Genomic DNA, 20,289 nt, shown 5'->3' with positions numbered 1-20,289 from the left:
ACATTCTCAACTAAGTCCATGCTTAGTGGGTCCAAGTTGACCACGCTAAAATGGGTCTCTATTTTTCTCAAAATCTTTGAAATACATCAAGAAAAATAAAGTTGGAGCTGCCTATTTTGACCTCACAGCTTCCTTAATACCAGAAGCAGTATTTTTAAATCCAAGAGAACTGTTTATTTCAGGAAATATTTTCTTCATAACCATGGAAAAATCAAACACCACATTATCTCAAGTTCCAGCAAACACTTTATTCTCCTCATTAATGTCTCCAAACTGTTGGAAGCCAAAGCCTGAAACAGTCTTTTAGCAATAAACGTGAATGTTTTACAAAAAGAACAAAGAAACTTCAAAGAGAATATGAGTTTCTGTTAACTGTATTTGGAGTATTTTTCTTTGGTAGAGTTTCCAACCAAACCTGAATAAATTAGGTACAGTGTCGATAGAAGTAAAAGAAGTAATCTGTAAAGAATACTCCAGCAAAATAAGGATCTGTTGAACAGTCGGCTAAATCCTGTCAGAACAGAAAAAAAGAGAGAGAAAGATTAATGCAAGCATTAACTGTAATTAAAGTGTTATATATATAGTGGTCCATTTGTTTCCCACTGAAAAGAAAACGAAAAAAAAAAAAGAAGAAGGAAAGAAAGCTTACCGGTGCAGCTACACGAAAATGGTACACACTGTCAGAGAAAGGAGCTACAGGGAGACTCCAAATGTGTTGATATCCCTAAATAATGATGAAAGAAAGGTCCATTTCATAACCATATTTTACACTTAGGCAGAGAGAGCATTTCCTTGACTACTGGAAGAGAGTGTCTGTAATAACAGTTTTTGATAGGTGTGGCTATAACAGTCTACAGCATCTTAAGGACACAAGAAAGATGCTGATCAAACCTCTGGGACCAAGGTCAGCCAGCAAAGGAAAACACTGGCATTTGGCCGAAGGTCAGCTTGTTGTACTGTGGTGGCTTGCGAGTTGCTATGATGCTGGAGGCTATGCCACCAATATTTCAAATGCCATCAGGGTCATCCATGATGCACAGGTTTCAGCAGGTCTTCTAGACGAAGACAGACTGGGAAGAAAGGTCTGGTCATCTATTTTAAAAAATTAGCCTATGAAAACCTATGGATCACAATAGAATACTGTCTGATACAGTGCTGGAAGATGAGCCCCCAGGTTGGAAGGCACTCAGAATACACTGTGGCCGTAACAATGAACTCAAGCATACGGCAATCATAAAGATGGTGCAGGACCAGGCAACATTTTGTTCTGTTATACATGGGGTCACTATGAATAAGTGCCAACTAAATGTTAACTAATAACATCCATCTCTCTCTTAGAGGTAAACATAAACTATGCCATAGCTCTAGACACATTTCCATTTATAATAGGGACATAGAACCAAGGAACCAGAAAACCCTGGAAAACATTACCTGTGTCATCTCCTGGGAGATTTTGCTCTGACTTTGGGTCCCTTTGGCTTCGCTTTGAGTATGGAAACATATATTTCCAAGGATGAATTTGCACTGGAAGACTATCAATAGCTCTGTTGTGCTTCAGGAGACAAAGGAAAGAAGGGCAAATGGAAAAGCAGTTACCAGCTCCTACTTAGCTACACCTCACTAGGAAGAGGAACTAATAGGAATATAACCTAGAAATCCATTCAAACTTTGCAGAAGGCATTTATTACACAGACTCACTGATATCAATATGTTGGCTCATGTCTTATTATTACAGAATAAAACCTCATCTCAGATGACTACTGAGATAACATACGCCAGTTTCTAAAACCAACTGTCATGTCTTAAATCACCTCAACATCAGAACTTCTCATTGCCATACATTTTTAAAACAATTTTTGGATATATCCCTTTCTCTTTTCACTGTATCTATCAACGCTTCCAGGATTTTAGATTCTGCCAACTCCTGATCTGGAGCGATATTGTTGGAAACAGCAAGGCAAACAAACACAGGTAGGGATTTGGGGGTGAGTCCCCTTAGAAATCACTAGCCTGCAAAGCTATCACAGAGTGGAAGTCCTGTGAGAAAGGATGTTTGCCCTTCTCTGGAGGTCAGCTCATTAATTATCACCAAGAAGATGAGATCCATTTGTCTTTAAGCACAATTGTTGTGTACACAACTTAAAATCTCAGTTGAGTATATGTGTTATTTTAAAATTATCCATATTAGAAAAATGGTTCTTAAACAAAAAGGCTTAATTCAGTAGCTCAAGATGGCCTTCTGCCACTTCAGGGGAATACCACTTAAGCTTATTTCCCTCCCTCGAAAGCTAATAACAAACGATGTAAGCAGTTGGGTCAAATGTCATCAGCTCCTCCTGGACGCAAATTTGATGAGAGAAGGAGTATGTAGTCTGAGTGAAACAGAGGAAGAGACAAAGAGAGTTGGAAAAAATGATGGAGGAGGAATAACAAAACTGGGGAGGTAGAAGGAGAATGAGCAGGGCTGAAGGAAAGAGGAAGAGAAGGAAGGGAAGAGGAAAAGAAATGGGAAGGGGAAGAAAAGGAGAGACTAAAACTAAAAGGCACAAAATAAATACTATCAGCACACAACAACAACAATCTTCCTGGTGAGAGGCTCATGACATAACTTTTTAATTAGATGTATTAAAAGTCCTAAAGTATCATAATTATTTGAAATATCTGATAAGAATAAATTAAATTAGAGTTTTGTGATTTGGGTGGAAAGGCAGTCCTAATAATAGCTACTATTTATGGAGCATCTATTACTATGGATTGAATTATATCCCCTAAATGTGTGTCAACTTGGCTAGGCCATGGTTCCCAGTATTGTGTGATTGTCTACCATTTTGTCACCTGATGTGATTTTCCTATGTGTTGTAAATCCTACCTCTGTGATGTTAATGAGGTGGGATTAACAGCAGTTATGTTAATAAAGCAGGACTCAATCTACAAGATTAGGTTGTGTTCTAATTCAATCACTTTTGAGATAATAAGAGAGAAGCAAGCAGAGAGACATGGGGACATAATACCACCAAGAAACAAGAGCTAGGAGAACAGGGTGTCCTCTGGACCCAGGGTTCCTGTGCTGAGAAGCTCCTTCACCAGGGAAGATTGATGACAAGGACCTTCCCTCAGAAACGACGGAGAGAGAAAACCTTCCCCTAAAGCTGGCACCCTCAGTTTGGACTTCTAGCCTCCTGAACTGTGAGAGAATAAATTTCTCTTTGTTAAAGTCATCCACCTGTGGTATTTCTGTTATAGCAGCACTAGATGACTAAGACACCTATCATGTGCCAGGAATGGGCAAAATCCTTATATATCTTATCTCATTTGGGAGGCAGGAGAGTGATGGTTAAAAGGATGGGCTGAGTTTTAAGCCCAACTCCATCATTTACTAGCTGTGAGGTTTGGGACAAGTTCTTTGACCTATCTTAACCCAAATGTTCTCATCTGAAAAAACATAAACTAGCGGGGGGAAGAAACCAACCTCAGCGGGTTGTTGTATATATGACTCAGTACACAGTATTAAAGTGGAGTATCTGGCATATGGTCTGTGCTCAACAAATGATAGCCATTAATTTCACTACTATTAACAATAATTATTACAGCAGCTCTGTATTTTATGGTATAATGTTCTACTCATTTTATGGATAAAGAAATGTAGCTCAGAGAGAATAAGTAGCTTCTCCAAGATCACGTAATTAATAAGTGACAGAGAGAATGTGAATTCTGGTCAGACCAATTCCGAACTCTGGCTCCTTTTTTTCTACCCTGGGAGAAGGGGTGCTGTCTACATTAGCAATGTGGCCCAATTTCACCAAAATATGCAGTCTCCCATCTAGGAACCAAGCAGTTATTCTTCCTCCCACCCCAACTCAAAGGGAGACAGCCAGGGAAGTCTGCAGCTCATGACCATCAAACTCAAGGTCATCCCCTTCTCAGGCCTGAGCACACAGCCCAGAGCCTTCCCATTGAACTGAAGGGTGCCTGGAAGAGAGCCTGCCTCTCAACTCAACGATCATCAGTTATCATGCACTGAGAGCTTTCTACCTCCTAACTTCCTGATCAACTGTAGAGAAAAATTCAGACTTACTATTCAATGAATAATAAAAACTGATTTTTTTTTTTACAGCTATGCACTTACTTGATTTCCAGAGAGAATTTGACATTAGTGGGTGTGTGCTTATTAACAGGAATATTGTAATTGTAATTTCCAGACCTGATTGTGAAAAAAATAAATAAAATGACAAATCAAAATACGTAGGAAAGGCTTCAAAAGGCTTTTTGTTACTCATCATATATGACGTCAGCTGTTAAGTTTTATATGAGAAATAATAAAGAACATCACGTTTAACATGGTATACCTGTTTAAAAAATAATAATAAAAACCCACTGCCGTCAAGTTGATTCCGGCTCATAGCAGCCCTATAGGACAGAGTAGAACTGCCCCACAGGGTTTCCAAGGAGCAGCTGGTGAATTCCAACTGCCAACCTTTTGGTTAGCAGCCGAGCTCTTAACCACTGCACCACCAGGGCTCCTAACATGGTATAATTCTATATTTCTCAGAGACATACCTGCCAAATTTTACAAAGTGATCTCCTTCAGTTCTTAATATAAACACTGCCACAAATGTTTATATTTTTTTAGAACACACAGACCAAATGATACAAAATCAAATCTCAGACCAAACACATAAAACTAAACACGCAGGAAGTAAAACTTCAGTTTCCCTTAGGAGATACAGATTTCAGAAGACAAATGAGGCAAAAGTCTCAAGCTTTCCGGGGGGATTGAAAATAATAAATACCAGCTTTTCTACCATAAGTCATTCTCTTTAAAGCAACATTAGCAAGAAATACCATGCACTTTCAAAACTCGAATGAACTAAAATTATTATTGTCCTAATTACTGTTTAGTTACGAAAAAATATTAAGAAAGAAATGATTATGTATAGATTTCTCCCCTTTTAAGAGAGATACTTGGGAGAAAAAGAAAGAGTTCTTTTGATTCTTATTGCAATGGAAAACTCCAGCAAAAACATGTATTGTATCTAATACAAGTTCTTATGATCCGGCCATCCCTTTGAATAATATGGCGAAAACAACTTAAAACTAGATAAATGGGGGGAAAGGGTCAATCATTTTAGATTCTCTTTAATGTTAAAAATGTAAAAATAAGATGTTAAAAATGGCAAAGCAAAAGTAAAGGAGATAGAAAGATCTGGATTAGGATCAGGAGAGATTTGTTCAACCGGGGGAAGCTTAGATTAATGGAATTCGTTTCTTACCTCCCAATGCCTATAGCTGAGTCAGAATCGACTCAACGGCAAGGAGTTTGGTTTTTGATAATACCTATACACTTCACAGCAACCCAACTCAGTAGATAGTATCCGCATCTTACAGATAGGATAGTATCCCCTTCTACACAGGGAGAATAAGCATCTTACTGAAGTTCTGGGATTTGAACCTGAATCATCTGACTCTTCTTCATTATGTCACTCTACCACATAAATTAATGTTCAGTCTCAGACACTTCCTAGGTGAACAACTTCAGGCAAACTCTTTCAAGCTCACTGAACCTCAGATTCCTTAGTACAAAATGGGGGTAAATAATACCAACCTTATAAGCATTTTGTGAGAATTCAATGAGTTAATGAATGTAGAGCTCATAAACTAATCATATAGCATCATTAAAAAAAAAAAAACTGAACTCATTGCCATTGAGTCGATTCTGACTCACAGTGACCCTATAGAACAGAGTAGAACTGTCCCATAGGGTTTCCAAGGAGCAGCTAGTGGATTCAAACTGCCAACTTTTTGGTTAGCAGCCATAGCTTGCTGTATCTCTTAATCACTGTGCCACCAGGGCTCCATATGGCATCATACAGGTTATTTTTATTACTCAAGACCATCAACTTGAAGCCTAAAAATAGTTAAATCAAGTTGAAAAGGAAATAAGCTGATAACCCAGAGGATTTGTGACACTAGTTCAAAAGACAGGACCTAACAGTAGTCCAGGGACAAGGACCAGAAAGCAGAAGGGGATAGGAAAGCTGGTGATAGGGAACCCAAGGTTGAATAAGGACAGTGTTGACATGTAGTGGGGTTCTTACCCATTGTCATAGGGCAATATGTGTACTAACTGTTTAATGAGAAACTATTTTGTTCTGTAAATCTTCATCTAAAGTGAGAATAGCAGCACAACTGGAACAACGTAATCAACGTCACCGAATTGTACATGTGGAAATTTTTGAAATGGTGTATCTTTGGCTATGTATATTTCCACCAAAAAAGAAAAAGTCCTCCAAGGTGGAGAAGGGAGTGTGATGACGTGTCATGGGGTTGTTAACCAATGTCATAAAACAATATGTGTACTGACTATTTAATGAGAAAATATTTGTTCTGTAAACCTTCACCTAAAGTTCAATAAAATAAAATTTTCACAATATTTGAAAAAAAAAAAAAAGGACAGGGCCTAGCATCTTGCCTTTAACCTAGCAGGCTCTCCATCAATAGTTACATGATTAAAAAAAAAACCTTCCCATTCTTAATGTCTACAACTTCCACATTGTGCTGGCTGAAGCTACTGGCGCTCTCTGCATCTAGACGCATCATTACCTCAGTACAGGTGATACAACATACAATGGACATGGATGTTGCTTACAAGTTTTGTAGTACCTGGATTTTTCCTTCCTAACTGAAAAAGCTAAGATAAGCTCCTTTTTTTCAACAATTAAAATAATGATATCCCTTGTTATTAAATTATACAAATGTCAGCTCACTCATAACCTGGAGTTATTGGTAATAATGTCTTTCCTGTCTATAAAATTACCTATCAGCTCTGCACCTATGGTATGTGCCCTCAGAGAGGCAGCCACAGAGCTGCTCTCCGGGCCTTTTGCCTTTTTTTTTTTTAACTTTTTTTTTTTTATTATTATTGTGCTTTAAGTTAAAGTTTACAATTCAAGTTAGTCTCTCATACGAAAAAGCTTATACATACATTGCTTTGTGACCCTAGTTGCTCTCCCTATACTGTGACAGCACACTCTTCCTTTCCATCCTGGATTTCCCGTTCTATTCAACCAGCTCCTGACCCTCTCTGCCTTCTCATCTCGCCTCTGGACAGGAGCTGCCCGTTTAGTTTCATGTATCTCCTTGAGCTAAGAAGCACACTCTTCACATCATTTTATGTCCCACAGTCCAGTCTAATCTTTGTCTGAAGAGTTGGCCTCGGGAATGGTTTCAGTCCTGGCTGACAGAGAGTCCAGAGGCCATGTCCTCCAGGGTTCCTCCAGTCTCAATTAAACCATTAAGTCCGGTCTTTTAAATAGACGGGCCTTTTGCTTTTGACTTATTTATAAACCAGCAGACTGAAATCATTGGAGCCATAGTTTGTTGACATTTGCTAATACTAACCATTTTATGATTCCCTCTCCCACCATGTAATAAATGTGTTTTGACTTAAGGAGCAACAAAAATACACATTGATTTCACCACGTAGCTTTTGCTTTCAGAAACATAATTCTGGTTTTAAAAACTCAAAGCCCTACAACAGATACCGGTGATGGTTGCACAACACAATTGACGTAATTGGTGTCACTGAATTGCACATCCAAACAATGTTGAATTGGCAAGTGTATTACACACACACACACACACACACACACACACACACACACACTGTATTTTTACACAAATAATGCATGCAGTCTGCATTTGTTTGCTGGCTGTGCCCTTCCTCTGCGAGGTACCCTCACAAGCACTGACATACCAATTCTTTTCCATGTGTTGCTGTAAAAAAAAATTAGCATAGCATGCTTATGAAAATACCTCTCAAGGGGGCAGGCACAGCTGGCAAACAAATGCAGAAGGTGCGTTTTTCACATAAAAAATATACATGTATGTATGTACGTATATGTATAAGGTGCATTTGGGCAACGTCTGACTGCATGTACATTGCAAAGCAGCACCCATTTGTTATTACAAACTATTGTATGTACCTCAAATTTTTAATATGATAGGCTTTAGGGGTTGTACGTAAATTGGACGTTCGTAACCCAGGGACTGCCGGTATATAATATGGTGTTTGCACAATGCCCAAATCACATAATGTACCACTATTTCAGAGAACGTATCATGGATGTTAAGTGACACATGACTGTATTAAAGCAATAAAATCCCAGAACCCTGGATAAATTCCAGAACAAACAGGAGCAGAATGGGAGGCTTACCCACCCGCACTGGAGGCTTCTACTGCAATACCGATGATCTATCCTTTGCTGGATTTCCATAATCTGAATAGAACTGATGGTTGTATCAGTCCCTGAATTGAGAAGAAAAAGAGAAAAGAAGTAAACTCTTGCGGGGTGGGGGGAGGGAATTGTGCTTCATCACAGTTCAAACTGTAGAATGAGAAATAAGAGTTTCCTAGATAAATGGATTCCATTTTGCATTCAAACTGGACAAAGGAGGAGGAGAAGAGGAGAAGCTTTTTTATTACAGGGGGTTTTAAGAAAACTAATAAAAATTCAGGCCCAAATAAGCAACCTCATAACATCCAAAAGAATTTCTGGGCCATGAAAATCCTACTAAATTGAAATTTATTGAAAATGGAGGGTGTAATGTGAAATACGGAAACCCTAGTGGCATAGTGGTTAAGAGCTCAGCTGCTAGCCAAAAGATCAGCAGTTCGAATCCACCAGGCACTCCTTGGAGACCCTACGGGCAGTTCTACTCTGTCCTATAGGGACACTATGAGTCGGAATTGACTCAATGGCAATGGGTTTTTTTTAATGTGAAATGCAATGCAGACATAGAAAACTTTTAAAAATCGGAAAACAGAAAACAAATAGAATAGAAGATGAGGACAGGGGGTTCAAAATATGTGATGAAAAATCATGGAGATCAAGCACAACTTGTCTGGTAGTGAGTGGTGATATCTAATGCCTCACTATTAGGCTGGCATCAGTTATAAAACATACCTCCATTGGTGTACGTGCATGCGTGCATGTGTGTGTGCACGTGTATATGTGTGCACGTGTGTGTACGTGTGTGTACGTGCATGTAAGCGTGTGTGTATGAGTGTGTGTGCGCACAGCCTTCGTCCCCATTTCTCACTCTAGTGATGCTTTTATACTTCATTATTACTCTGCCTGGCCCCACACACTAGGCCCAAGAATAGAGTCACTTCAACATAAACTTACAGTCACTTCCCCAGTCAGGGCCGGTTTGCTCATTTCTTGCCAGGAATGTTTTCCTTCTATCTTCTGAGGAGGAAAAAAGTCTGTCAGTCTTTAAAACTTATTCAGTATGAGAAGAAATCCAATGTGGTACCCTGGTAGAGGGTCAGAGAGACCTCTGACCTAAATGTTTCCCTACCCTTTCTCTCTCCTATCTTTCGACCCATTCAATCCCTACCCTCTCCTTACAGACCTAGACTATTCTCACCATTCTCTAAGAAAAAAAAAAAATCAAACCCATAGGGGCCAGCCAGTCAATTCCAACTCATGATTCCAACTCATAGGGACCCTATAGGACAGAGCAGAACTGCCCTATAGGGTTTCCAAGGAGCAGCTGGTGGATTCAAACTGCCAACTTTTTGGTTAGCAGCCAAGCTCTTAACTACTTTGCCATCAGGGCTCCAAAAAGCCATACCAAATCATATTGCTGCAGCTCACAGTTCCTCCTTTCTAACGCTATAGCATTTATTACTGAAACCAAGTATGTGGTGATCAATCAGTGATATATTTCTCACTATTTGAAGTGCATATTATTTCTGTTATTACTTCACTTTTCATATATTTTACCCCTTCTTGACAACTCCAAAGTAGGAACCCTCATTAACCTTCTTTGAATCTCTGTAGCTCCTGGCATAATGTTTTATTCATATTATGGAAACCATTTTATTTGATTAATGATGGTTTTCTTTTCTAGTTTGTGAATGAGAAGTCTTGTTAACCCAAACTATTTGGAAACGAATTCTCCAATCAAAGCTCTCTGGGTTCTTTTCTAGGAACCTTAGTGTTACTATCTTAACATCATACATAGTAATGAAAAAAAAAAATGAAAAAAAGGCATCAGAGAATCCCTGATGGGGGACTCACTAACTCTTGAGGCAGCAGCCCATTCTGCTTCTGGGCAGCTCTGAACACCAGGTTTTCCTTTTATTGAGCCAGCATTTACCTTCCTGTTGATTCCCTGTTGATCCTGTTCTACCTCTTGAGTAAGAAAACAGGCCCTAAAAGCAACTGCTCTGCCCAACCCAAACCTTACTCATATGAAGTTGCTAATGGGCAGGGAGATACTTATTAACTGTATTTCTTTTCCTAAGTGAAAGCAAAGGTCCTTTAAAATATAGCATTTAGAAAGCGGGAAGGAGAAAGAATAACATGCATGTTTGGAATCTGATTTCCAGACTATTCCTGGAGAGCCAAGGGAAAGGCAAGGAGACAGAATTGACTATTTTAATAACTTCTTTAGAACTGAGCCCAAGTCCTACCGAAGTACTGCTTAGTGCTGAGTGTATATTGGTCCCCGTTGGTTTCCCAACCCTGCCTACTTCCATTGTATTCCTGCTGTTTGATGGACCCTGTTAAAATAGAGAATTTGGTTCAAGAACAGTAGAGAAAGTGGGTAAAAACTAAGAAAAACAAGAGCAGGATTATCTCTGTGGTAAAATAATGAAATAATAACATTTTTCATACAAATAGAGTTTGGGGTCTTTGAAGACGAGCAAAACTTATAAAATAAATTGCGTTTAAGTGCCTTCCTAATTGTTTAACGAGTTGAATATGAAATGTTGGATGAAATGCTATGAGGCCTGTGCATGCTTGCATTGAAGGATAATAATGATAACTACTATTCATTGGTCACTTACTGTTTATTAAACACTATTCTGAGGAGCCATGGTGGTGCAGTGGCTAAAGCACTCAGCTGCTAACTGAAAGGTCAGCAGTTGAAACCCACCAGCTACTCCAAGGGAGAAAGACCTGGCAATCTGCTCCCATAAAGATTACATCCTTGGAAACCCTGTGAGACAGTTCTACTCTGTCCCCATAGGGTTGCTATGAGGTGGAATCGACTCCATGGCACAGGGTTTGATTCTGTTTCTTCTGAGTGCCTTACACCAGTCCTAAGAGGGAGGTTATCCTTACTTTACAGATAAGCAAACTTAGAAACTGAGGGGTCATCCTATGGATAAGGAATAGAGGAAGAATTCCAGTCCAAACAGTCTGATACCAGAGTCCACATTTCTGCTTTCCTGGAAATGTATGAAATGTGATCCACGCAGGAAAAAAAGTGAGCTCAAAGTTTAAGGTGAGGCCTGAGCCACAGCCAGGGGAAGAGAGGAATTGAATCACTGGGGTGGAGCCAGAGCAGGCTGGTGGGGAAGGGAGATGGGGGAGTGGCTGTGTTCTCTGTAATTCCACAAAGGCCTTTTGGGAAAGCAGTTTTGAAAAATGCAACCATTCAAAAGAGTGTTGTCAAGGTCATATATATTAAAAAAAAGTATATTCTTTCAAGTGGATAGTGACAGCGATCATTTAATGAGTTGCTAAACAAACATAACAAAAGAATTTAAAAGTTTTTGCAGTCTTTCTTTCTTTTTTTAATTTGCAGATTTAGATCTAGGTTCAAGTTGCTGTGTTGAATTTCAAGATAGAAAGCAAAAGCATCAGTGCACATTACTTGGGGACAATCACTCCTAGTATTTCTGTCCTAGTTAGTGTTTCTCACACTCAGGTGGCAGGGCTTGCTTTCTTGTCTGCTCACGTAACTGTGAGCCTTGAGTAAGGCGTCTGGTTCACTGTCGTATTCCCAGATAACGGACTACCTGGCTCACTGCAGGCTTTCAATAAATATTTATGGAAGGAAGAGAAGCAGGGAAAGAGGAAGGAAGGGAAGAAGGAAGGCCAATAACATAACATCTAGAAAAATGTTTACTTTTATGTGCTCAAGGCGAAAATTCCCAGAGTCTGTGCAGAAGGATAATGGCAATGGAGATGGGAAGGTGGGGAGCTGGGCTCCTTCACCTCATTAGCAAATGGGAGTGATTTGGAACTTGAAGGCGGACAAGGTAGTTAGTATCCTGCTTAATGTGATACTTTCCATTCAGGAGAGTGGGATCGTGATATGAGGATTTTCTAGAAAATTCAATATTTCTTTACCTTGACAATAAATATATATATATATATATGTGCTGTCTAAAAGGCTCCCAGATTTCTTGGATTCCAGCTATTCTAATAATTTTCAAGCTCCATGTCTCCTGCTATTAGTTTTGCTTATGACAGCCTCCACACAAGGCTGTAAATTTACAGGGCAAAGGAGATATTAAAAAAAAAAAAAAAAATTGCTGTCATTCCGACTCATAGTGACAGAGTAGAACTGCCCCATAGGGTTTCCAAGGAGCGGCTGGTGGACTCGAACTGCCAACCTTTTGGTCAGCACCAGCGCTCCACAAAGTAGGTGTTAGGAGAAGGGAAACCATAACTTCTCTATCCTGTCTGTTTTCTTCCCCCACCTTTTGCTCTACTTTCCTGCTGAATTTGCAGAAAAAGGGTTCATTTTAAATTCTGGCAATAGAAGTACAGATTTGTCACATTTCCACAGAACCATGTTTTCAGGTTTCTGGAGACACAGAACCCTATAAGTAGAGTTGAGTATCTGATGGGATAAAGTATTTTTTTTTAACAGTAATCAAAAGGTGACTTTGAGGAGATGTAATTAATCTTGAAGATTAGAATTATGAAAATAGCTGTTCAAAATCAGGTTTTGAACTAACAATTTTTAAATCTCCTATGAAACACCCCCAATTTGTCACTGCTCGAAGCAAGACTATTCAATTTATGGTTATTGGAAAACCATAAATTCTCCTGTAGTCATACAAGGGTGGCTCTCATTTATAAATGTCTTTCAGCAATATTCACTACAAAATTAACAGTGCATTCCCAATGGGTTTCATTGTAACATTGGGGGTATATTTCACAATTTGGGGGAGGAGACCCCATAAACTAAATTAGAAACTTCTGATGAAGAGAGTTTTGCAAAACTATCCAACCAAAACATACACTGCACTGCCTGTAAAACTGTGTTCATGGCTAAGTTCCAATACAGGGTCTTGGCTAACTTTCTCTTCCCTTGATTGAACCACACTAATACCAAGAAGATGTCTGTGAGCCCCACCAATCAATGGCTGAGTCATCTAACATAGGGGACCATTTTCTTTTGGCTGTTTGCTCTCCTCAGAGTTATGGTTTTCAAAATAAAATGAGCATGAATTCCAAATGCCCTTTTGTTTTGTGATATATTTTTTAAAATCTTCACCAACTCTCTTACAATCTGAAGAATTCCATAGATGTTTTTTTTCCCCAACAGGTTCTTTACCTTTTAATACCTAAGTCTGCTGTGTACTTAAATCTTTACTAGTTCCATGTATTAAAATCTAATCTATCACATTCAGTCGAATCTTTAGAGTAAAATCTCAATATTCCACAAGGCACCTTCTACTTTGTGATTAGTTCTTACCCAAACTTTTTATTAAGTGTAGGGGAAAAAATAAAGTATCTGTGAAAGACACTTTACATAGACTTAAAAAATCAACTTAGGCCCAAAAGAAGAATAAGGACTTCCGCTCAGCATGTAATAAAAATGATGGTTTCCCTTTACTTGTTTTACCTGTAGTGGTACTCCTCAGGGCTCAGTAAACTATTAGATATTACCGTGTATCGCACTGTGAGTTTTCCTAAGTTTTTTGTTCCTAATCCTTGAATTTCTTTTTTTATATTTATTCCTTATTTTTAAATTGGTCTATAATGCCCCAGAAATATGTAGCTAAAATAGTTGCCTAGCTTTCCTCTCTTTTGGATTTAGGAACCCTGGTGTTACACAGTGCCCTGGATAGAGGGGGAGGATGGATCAGCAGAATGAAAGTGCCTATCCTCAGACTCCCCCAGAAATATCCCACACTAGGGACGTCTCAATGGCTGGAAGCAAACCTGGGGCATAAAGGGGCTATCTAGAATCACAGAGTGGAGACTTTCTGCATCTTCTCTAGTTAATCCCAGGTACATGAACACCCCATGCTCAAATAAATAGAGGCAGGATGGTGAAAGGAACCCAGATCCAACTTTGCTACTAACTCACTGCGGGAACTTAGGCAAGGTCCTGGGCCCCCATTTTATCAGCTGTACAATGTTAGTATAAATAAGAAGTGCTCCTGACCTAGGGACTTTGGAACCTTGGGTGGTTGCATAAAGGAGTCTGTGGTGTTCTCTCTGGACTTGAAAAGTAACATCCCTGTCATAGATTTGTACTATTTTTCAAATGTTGCTGTTGAGTTAATAAAAATAATTTAATTAAAAGTTTAACTGAATTTATAGTTACAGTCTCCCTTTATATATTTTCTATTAAATAATTGTAAAAGTGTGTTAATAATGGATTTTCAGGGTCAAGAATTTGGGGTGCCACTGGTCTAGCAGCTCTCTGGCATTCTACGACTTTAAATCCCCAACAGTTTTCAGGATTACTGAAGGTAAAAATGAATAGAACATTTAAGTCCATTCCATTTTTCTCCAGCTGAAAGAGGGACAAGGAAACTACTTTCTCAGTGTATCAGGGAGCCTGGTAAAGCAGAAATTAAATTTCATTTTTAGCCAGAGAAGCTACTAGTTCTGTCTAGGTGGACATACTAGGCACCCTGTAGCAGATCTTCTTTCTTCAGGAGTCACTTCAGTGCCTCTCACAGAAGCATAAGATGAATAGTCACTCAATGTTCCAGAGAAGAGAGCTACAGAGCTTAACATGGTTTTTGATGAGGGCTGCTTTCCCCAGTATTCCCTTGATGCGAAGAGTTACTGGCTACAGCAGTACATTCACTCAAAAGAAAAGGAATCTCTTGAAAGGGGACAAGATTGGACCCCTTTCTATTCAGGATCCAGTGTTATCAGCATATGTCTCTTGGGTGGGATGGTCTCTTCTGAGGACTGGTTTCAGGAAAGGACACCAGGTATCCCTAAGTTGGACTCCCAAGGCAAGAAAAGGATTTCCCAGCCTCAAGGTTCCATGGGCTTTTGCAAGGGATAAAGGCTTTGGGGGAGTTTTGTGACACTACTAGATTTTTTCAGATTAAAAAATACTAAGAATATGACAACTGAAACAAATTCTTTTCTTCAAATTGAAAACCTTTATTCTCACCCTATAGTGATGCATCTGTTCCCAAGTTCAATCTAGAATTGCTTTCATGAGAAAAAGAGTACAAACATTGTTTCCTCTAGATGTGGTGCCTCTTATGGCTTGTGAGGGTTAGGTGATTTATTAATGTAAACTACTTATGACAGTCCCTCACATATAGTAATACCCCATTGCATGATGATAATGATGTGATGATAATAATAATGATGACTTCTAAAAGTTATTTATTCAAGACTGGCATATGGAATAATATGAAAAGGAAACAGAAATTACATGGCAGCCCTAAAACTTTTACTACTGACCATATTCTCTGTGTCAGTCATTAGGGCTGCTCGTAAAATATTCTAGTTCATTTTCTTCCACCACATGTGAAGACTGCACTTCACTTGTTTTAAAATTATATAGACATGATCAACGTGACTTGCTTTCGCCAATAAAGTATAAGCAGAAGTGACGTATATTACACATAGGCGGAAGCTTTAAGAGCCAGTGCACTATTCGCCTCATTCTCTTAACACTGCTAGAGATTGTGGAAATATGTATTGACATGGAGTCTCCATCAGCTGGATCCTGAATGACACGATGAGCAAAAGCCCTCTTTTGATCCATCTTTGATATATAGAGTGAGGGAGAAGTAAATTTTTGCCATGTTAAGCCACTGTGATTTGAGGGTTATTATTGTTACTACACCATTCTAATAGATAAGTTATGTTGTGTTGTTATTAGGTGCCGCTGAATTGGTTCCGCCTCACAGTGACCCTATGCACAACAGAACGAAACACTGCCCAGTCCTGTGCCATCCTCACAATCGTTGTTATGCTTGAGTCCATTGTTCAGCCACTGTGTCAATCCATCTCGTTGAGGATTTTCCTCTTTTTTGCTGACTCAGTACTTTACTAAGCATGATGTCCTTCTCCAGGCACTGGTCCCTCCTGAGAACATTTCCAAAGTACAAGAGACAAAGTCTCACCATCCTTGCTTCTAATGAGCATCCTAGCTGTACTTCTTCCAAGACAGATTTGTTTGTTCTTCTAGCAGTCCATAGTATATTTAATATTCTTCACTAACACCATAAGTCAAAGGGATCAATTCTTCTTTGGTCTTCCTTATTCATTGTCCAGCTTTTGCATGCACACGAGGCGACTGAAAATACCATGGCTTGGGCCAGGCGCACCTTAGTCCTTAAAGTGACACATTTGCTTTTTAACACTTTAAAGAGGTCTTTTGCAGCGGATTTGCCCACTGCCATGTGTCGCTATTTCTTGACTGCTGCTTCCATGGGTGTTGATTGTGGACCCAAGTAAAATGAAATCCTTGACAACTTCAATCTTTTCTCCGTTTATCATGCTGTTCCTTATTGGTCCAGTTGTGAGGATTTTTGTTTTCTTTATGTTGAGGTGTAATCCATATTGAAGGCTGTAATCTGATCTTCATCAGTAAGTGCTTTAAGTCCACTTCACTTTCAGCAAGCAAGGTTATATCATCTGCATACCACAGGCTCTTAATGAGTCTTCCTCCAGTCCTGATGCTATACCAGTATGCATTTATTGTTATTATTAGCGTCATCATCAGTATTATTTTGGACACTCATTAATATGTATATATATAAAAGAGGATTTCTGAAAACAATAATAAATTAGCATATAATTGAATGTATTGTATTCGATCTTATATAGATAATTACAGTTTTAGGCCTTGATCAAGTTTCCATAATTAATTTTCTACCAAAAAAATTCCGTTACTTACAAAAAAAAAAATCTGTGTGGCTGTGTGTGTGTATCTCCCTAGGAGGAGGAAGAAGACGATATTATGAAAATGAAATGACAACCTTGTGATTTTCACTGACTTAAAACTTACCCTAAGCTCATTAGAGTTTCCAAAGCTGCTTACATTTTACCCTGATTGGTTTGGGCAGAGAGCCCAGATAGCACATCATTTTTTTAAGTTCTAAGTGAGCCAAAATATCTACCCATGTGCAGGTAATTACTGCACTTGTACTACTATTACTATCTTTATTGGCAACAGACAAATGAGACCCTTTCACTTGGTGAAAATTATAAAGATTTGAATCAACTAAAATTTCATTACTGGGCAGTGAACTCAATATTATAGGTGATTGCCAGTTCATGTATTTGTGTTCTTAAGATTTTGCTGCCCCAAATAGGAGAGCAAAGCCATTATTTGGAACCATTAACAGACTATCCAGTAAACACAGACATGGAAAAAAATTCAAGTTCAAATCCCTAGTTGTTTTTCTTTGAACATCCTTTACCTGCCCATGGCATCTGATGGAGTTCCTTCCCCTCCTCGGATTGTATTTGCACAGGACTTGAAAAGACACTTCTGATTCCCCAGATGGGGCAGCAGTAAGTCTCCTGACATGGCAGGACCTCACAGAAAGTTATTTCTGGTACTTGGAGGGAGGGCTGTGCGGTTGCCAGGGATGTATTAAGTGCTGCAAGGCATTGGGCAGAGAAGAAGGAAGCAACAAGGTTAACCAGAAAGGCTGGTTTCTTCTGTTGACAATTCACACGAAACCAGGCTGAGTTTGAGGGTGAGGAATGTGAAGACCTTACCTGAGGGGGAGGCTATGGGTGGCAGAGCTGGCTCCTGAGAGCTTGTGATATTGCTGGAGGAAAAGAACAAATAATTAGTGAAGGAGACCTTTAAGAATCCTCCTCCCCAGTGGAAAACAAGACCTAGACTCTCACCTTGGAAGGAGATTTGGGGCACTTTGATCTTGATCTTTCAAGCTAAGTATGTAAATGGAGACTATTGTCAAGGCGCTGTTTAAAAAAAGAAGAAGAAGGCATTATGTGGCAGATTTGACTCCAGACATATCTCACACATGCAGCTGGCCAAGGATGTGCTCTTAACAGTCCACACAGACAGGAGAGAAGGGAGAAGGGAAGTCATGGCTGATAGAAGAACTATGGAAACGAGCTCAGTTATGCCTTCTGCCCCAGTGAGAGAAAGCCCTCAGCTTCCTGGAGCTCAGAGGCTCCTGGGGTACTCTGGGCTGATGGATTTTTCCACAGAGCAATTCCCTGGCCCTGGCAAGCTGTCTGAGAAGCATCTGTCACTAGTGGAAGATTACAAGGGGAAGTGTGTGGATAGCTGGAGGCAGCCCTCTGCTCCTTGCAGGAAAGAGTCAGGGCAAAGTTCACATCCCACTGATGAAGGTCATCTGCACCGTCACATTCTGAGATGAAAGGTGGCGCAGGATTAGTCAGCTGTCCATGCCAAACCCTTTGGCTACTTCTCTGACATCTTCCTGCGGCCTGTCTTTTTAGAGCACAGTGCAACAAATTGGGCAGCGGAAGGGAAAAGAAATGCAATAAACCATCCATTTCTACGCTATGTGACTTCAAAAGAACAAGTGTGCACCCCCGCCCTCAATTATCAGAACATATATATCCAAAAGGAAGCTCTCTTTAAAGGTGCTGAGCTTTGGGAAGCTGTCCCCAACAATGCTCACTAGTCCAAGCAGTTAGGGTTCTCCTCATTTGGGGCTGCCTTTAGAACTCTGTCACAAGTCATACAAGAAAATCTGTCCAAAGAACTCAGTCATACTTTGTGCTGGACTTGAAACAGCATTCATTATCTAACTTGACATCTTACCAGTTTGACTTCACACCTGGTTCCTCATGATTTTGTTCCCCATCAAAGGTGATGGATTTACCACTATTTCACACCTGGGCAGGGAATTCAATACTACAGATGATTGTCAGTTTGTGTATTTGTGTTTGTGTTTTTAAAGATTTTGTCACCCCAAATAGGAGAGCAGAACCACTATCTGGGATCTTTACATATACACAAAGAAATATGTCACATGTTTGAATTCCATTCATAAAGAAAGGATTCCCAAAGTGCTCTCAGCAGCAACTTGTTACTGCCCAGCAGGCACAACCCCGTCTGGAAAAGTGGTGCTGTGCCCCAAAGATGTTGTCAGATAGAATTTGTAGTGTTGCCCTGGCAACTGCCTGCTGTGGTTCAATTTCCCTTACTCTGTTCTCCAGGTTCCTCCACTCTCTACCCTACCCCGATAAGTAATCCTTAGCTACTCTTTCTGGTTTGTCTCTGTCATCTGCCTTAATACATAACCCAGGAAACTTCCAGGACTATAGAATGAAATAATATCTGCTCTCTTCTTTGAGGGAAAATTCTCTGGTTTTGAAGGATGATGCAGGATCGGGTAGCATTTCATTCTGTTGTACATAAGGTTGCTATGAGTCAGAAGGGACTCAACGACACCCAACAACAACAAACGGTATATCACAGGCCAGAAACAAGATAAGAAGCCTAACACTTCCATTTATAATATTGAACAGTCAACAATTTTAGGATTCGTAAGATCTAATAAGCCCATTCAAAACCAGTATCTTTGCCTCAGAACTGGCCTTTCCATTGGGTTTTCCTGGAACTCTGTGTCTCTAGAGAATGCTTTAAGTACACCTGCCTAAGGTAGGTGCTTGGGCTCTCCTGAGTTGGGAACCCCAGTAGGAAAGGACAAGCACACTTAGAGTGAGAAAAGTACCAAGGCTCCTATGAGAATTCTGTGTAGTGGTGTGAAATACTTGGGTGAGCTCCCATAGTGGGCAGTAGAAAGTCAAATGTGAAAATGCTGAAGGGAGAGAAGAGTACAGAGACCTCCACTGTCTCCTGCAGCTAGGAAGCTGCTTTAGATCAAGCAACTGGAAGCATCTTGGGAAAGTAGCTTGCTTTGCCTTTGAGGATGATTGTCTCCCAGGAGACAAGGCCCAGAAGCCAGTCTTTCCCACATCAACAAAGCAGTTTTTGAGGGATAAGTACTTCTTTCACCACGTGAATAGTCAGATTGAAAACAAGAAAGGAATATTCAAAGGCCTGGAGAGCACAGGCAAGAGCAGGAGGCCCAAAGCAGCCCAAGCTGACCAGGGCTCAAAGGCTGAGGGGGCATCACAGCAAGAGCTGAAGCCTGAAGACCAGAAGCCAGAGAAAGATTCCTGCATCCTAGCAAGAGGTCACTCCCACCCACCGGAGGAGGAAGGATGGCTGGACAAAAGTCACCTAATGCTTGCATAGCAAACACTGGATTTGCTTGATTTAACGACTTAGTAAATTTGACTTCAATTTTAT

General features: G+C 39.8%; 1 protein-coding gene across 1 annotated transcript in view; it reads right to left on the bottom strand.

The window, feature by feature from the left end:
• Positions 1-228: 228 nt before the first annotated feature.
• MYRFL (myelin regulatory factor like) overlaps positions 229-20,289 on the bottom strand; it is a 161,409-nt gene continuing 141,348 nt past the window's right edge. Inside the window, exons 17-25 of the mRNA XM_012558404.2 lie at positions 17,883-17,957; positions 17,748-17,800; positions 17,444-17,626; positions 9,186-9,248; positions 8,218-8,305; positions 4,127-4,201; positions 1,432-1,552; positions 650-724; positions 229-511 (exon numbers count right to left, since the gene is read on the bottom strand). Of these exons, the coding sequence (XP_012413858.1) occupies positions 425-511; positions 650-724; positions 1,432-1,552; positions 4,127-4,201; positions 8,218-8,305; positions 9,186-9,248; positions 17,444-17,626; positions 17,748-17,800; positions 17,883-17,957 (820 nt within the window). The 3' untranslated portion in view covers positions 229-424. The remainder of the gene's footprint in view (positions 512-649; positions 725-1,431; positions 1,553-4,126; positions 4,202-8,217; positions 8,306-9,185; positions 9,249-17,443; positions 17,627-17,747; positions 17,801-17,882; positions 17,958-20,289) is intronic.

Source organism: Trichechus manatus, unplaced genomic scaffold, assembly GCF_000243295.1.
Source record: "Trichechus manatus latirostris isolate Lorelei unplaced genomic scaffold, TriManLat1.0 scaffold00164, whole genome shotgun sequence".
Lineage (NCBI taxonomy): Eukaryota > Metazoa > Chordata > Mammalia > Sirenia > Trichechidae > Trichechus > Trichechus manatus.
The sequence above is the reverse complement of the archived record's forward strand: the minus strand, read 5'-3'. Positions and strand labels throughout refer to the sequence as shown.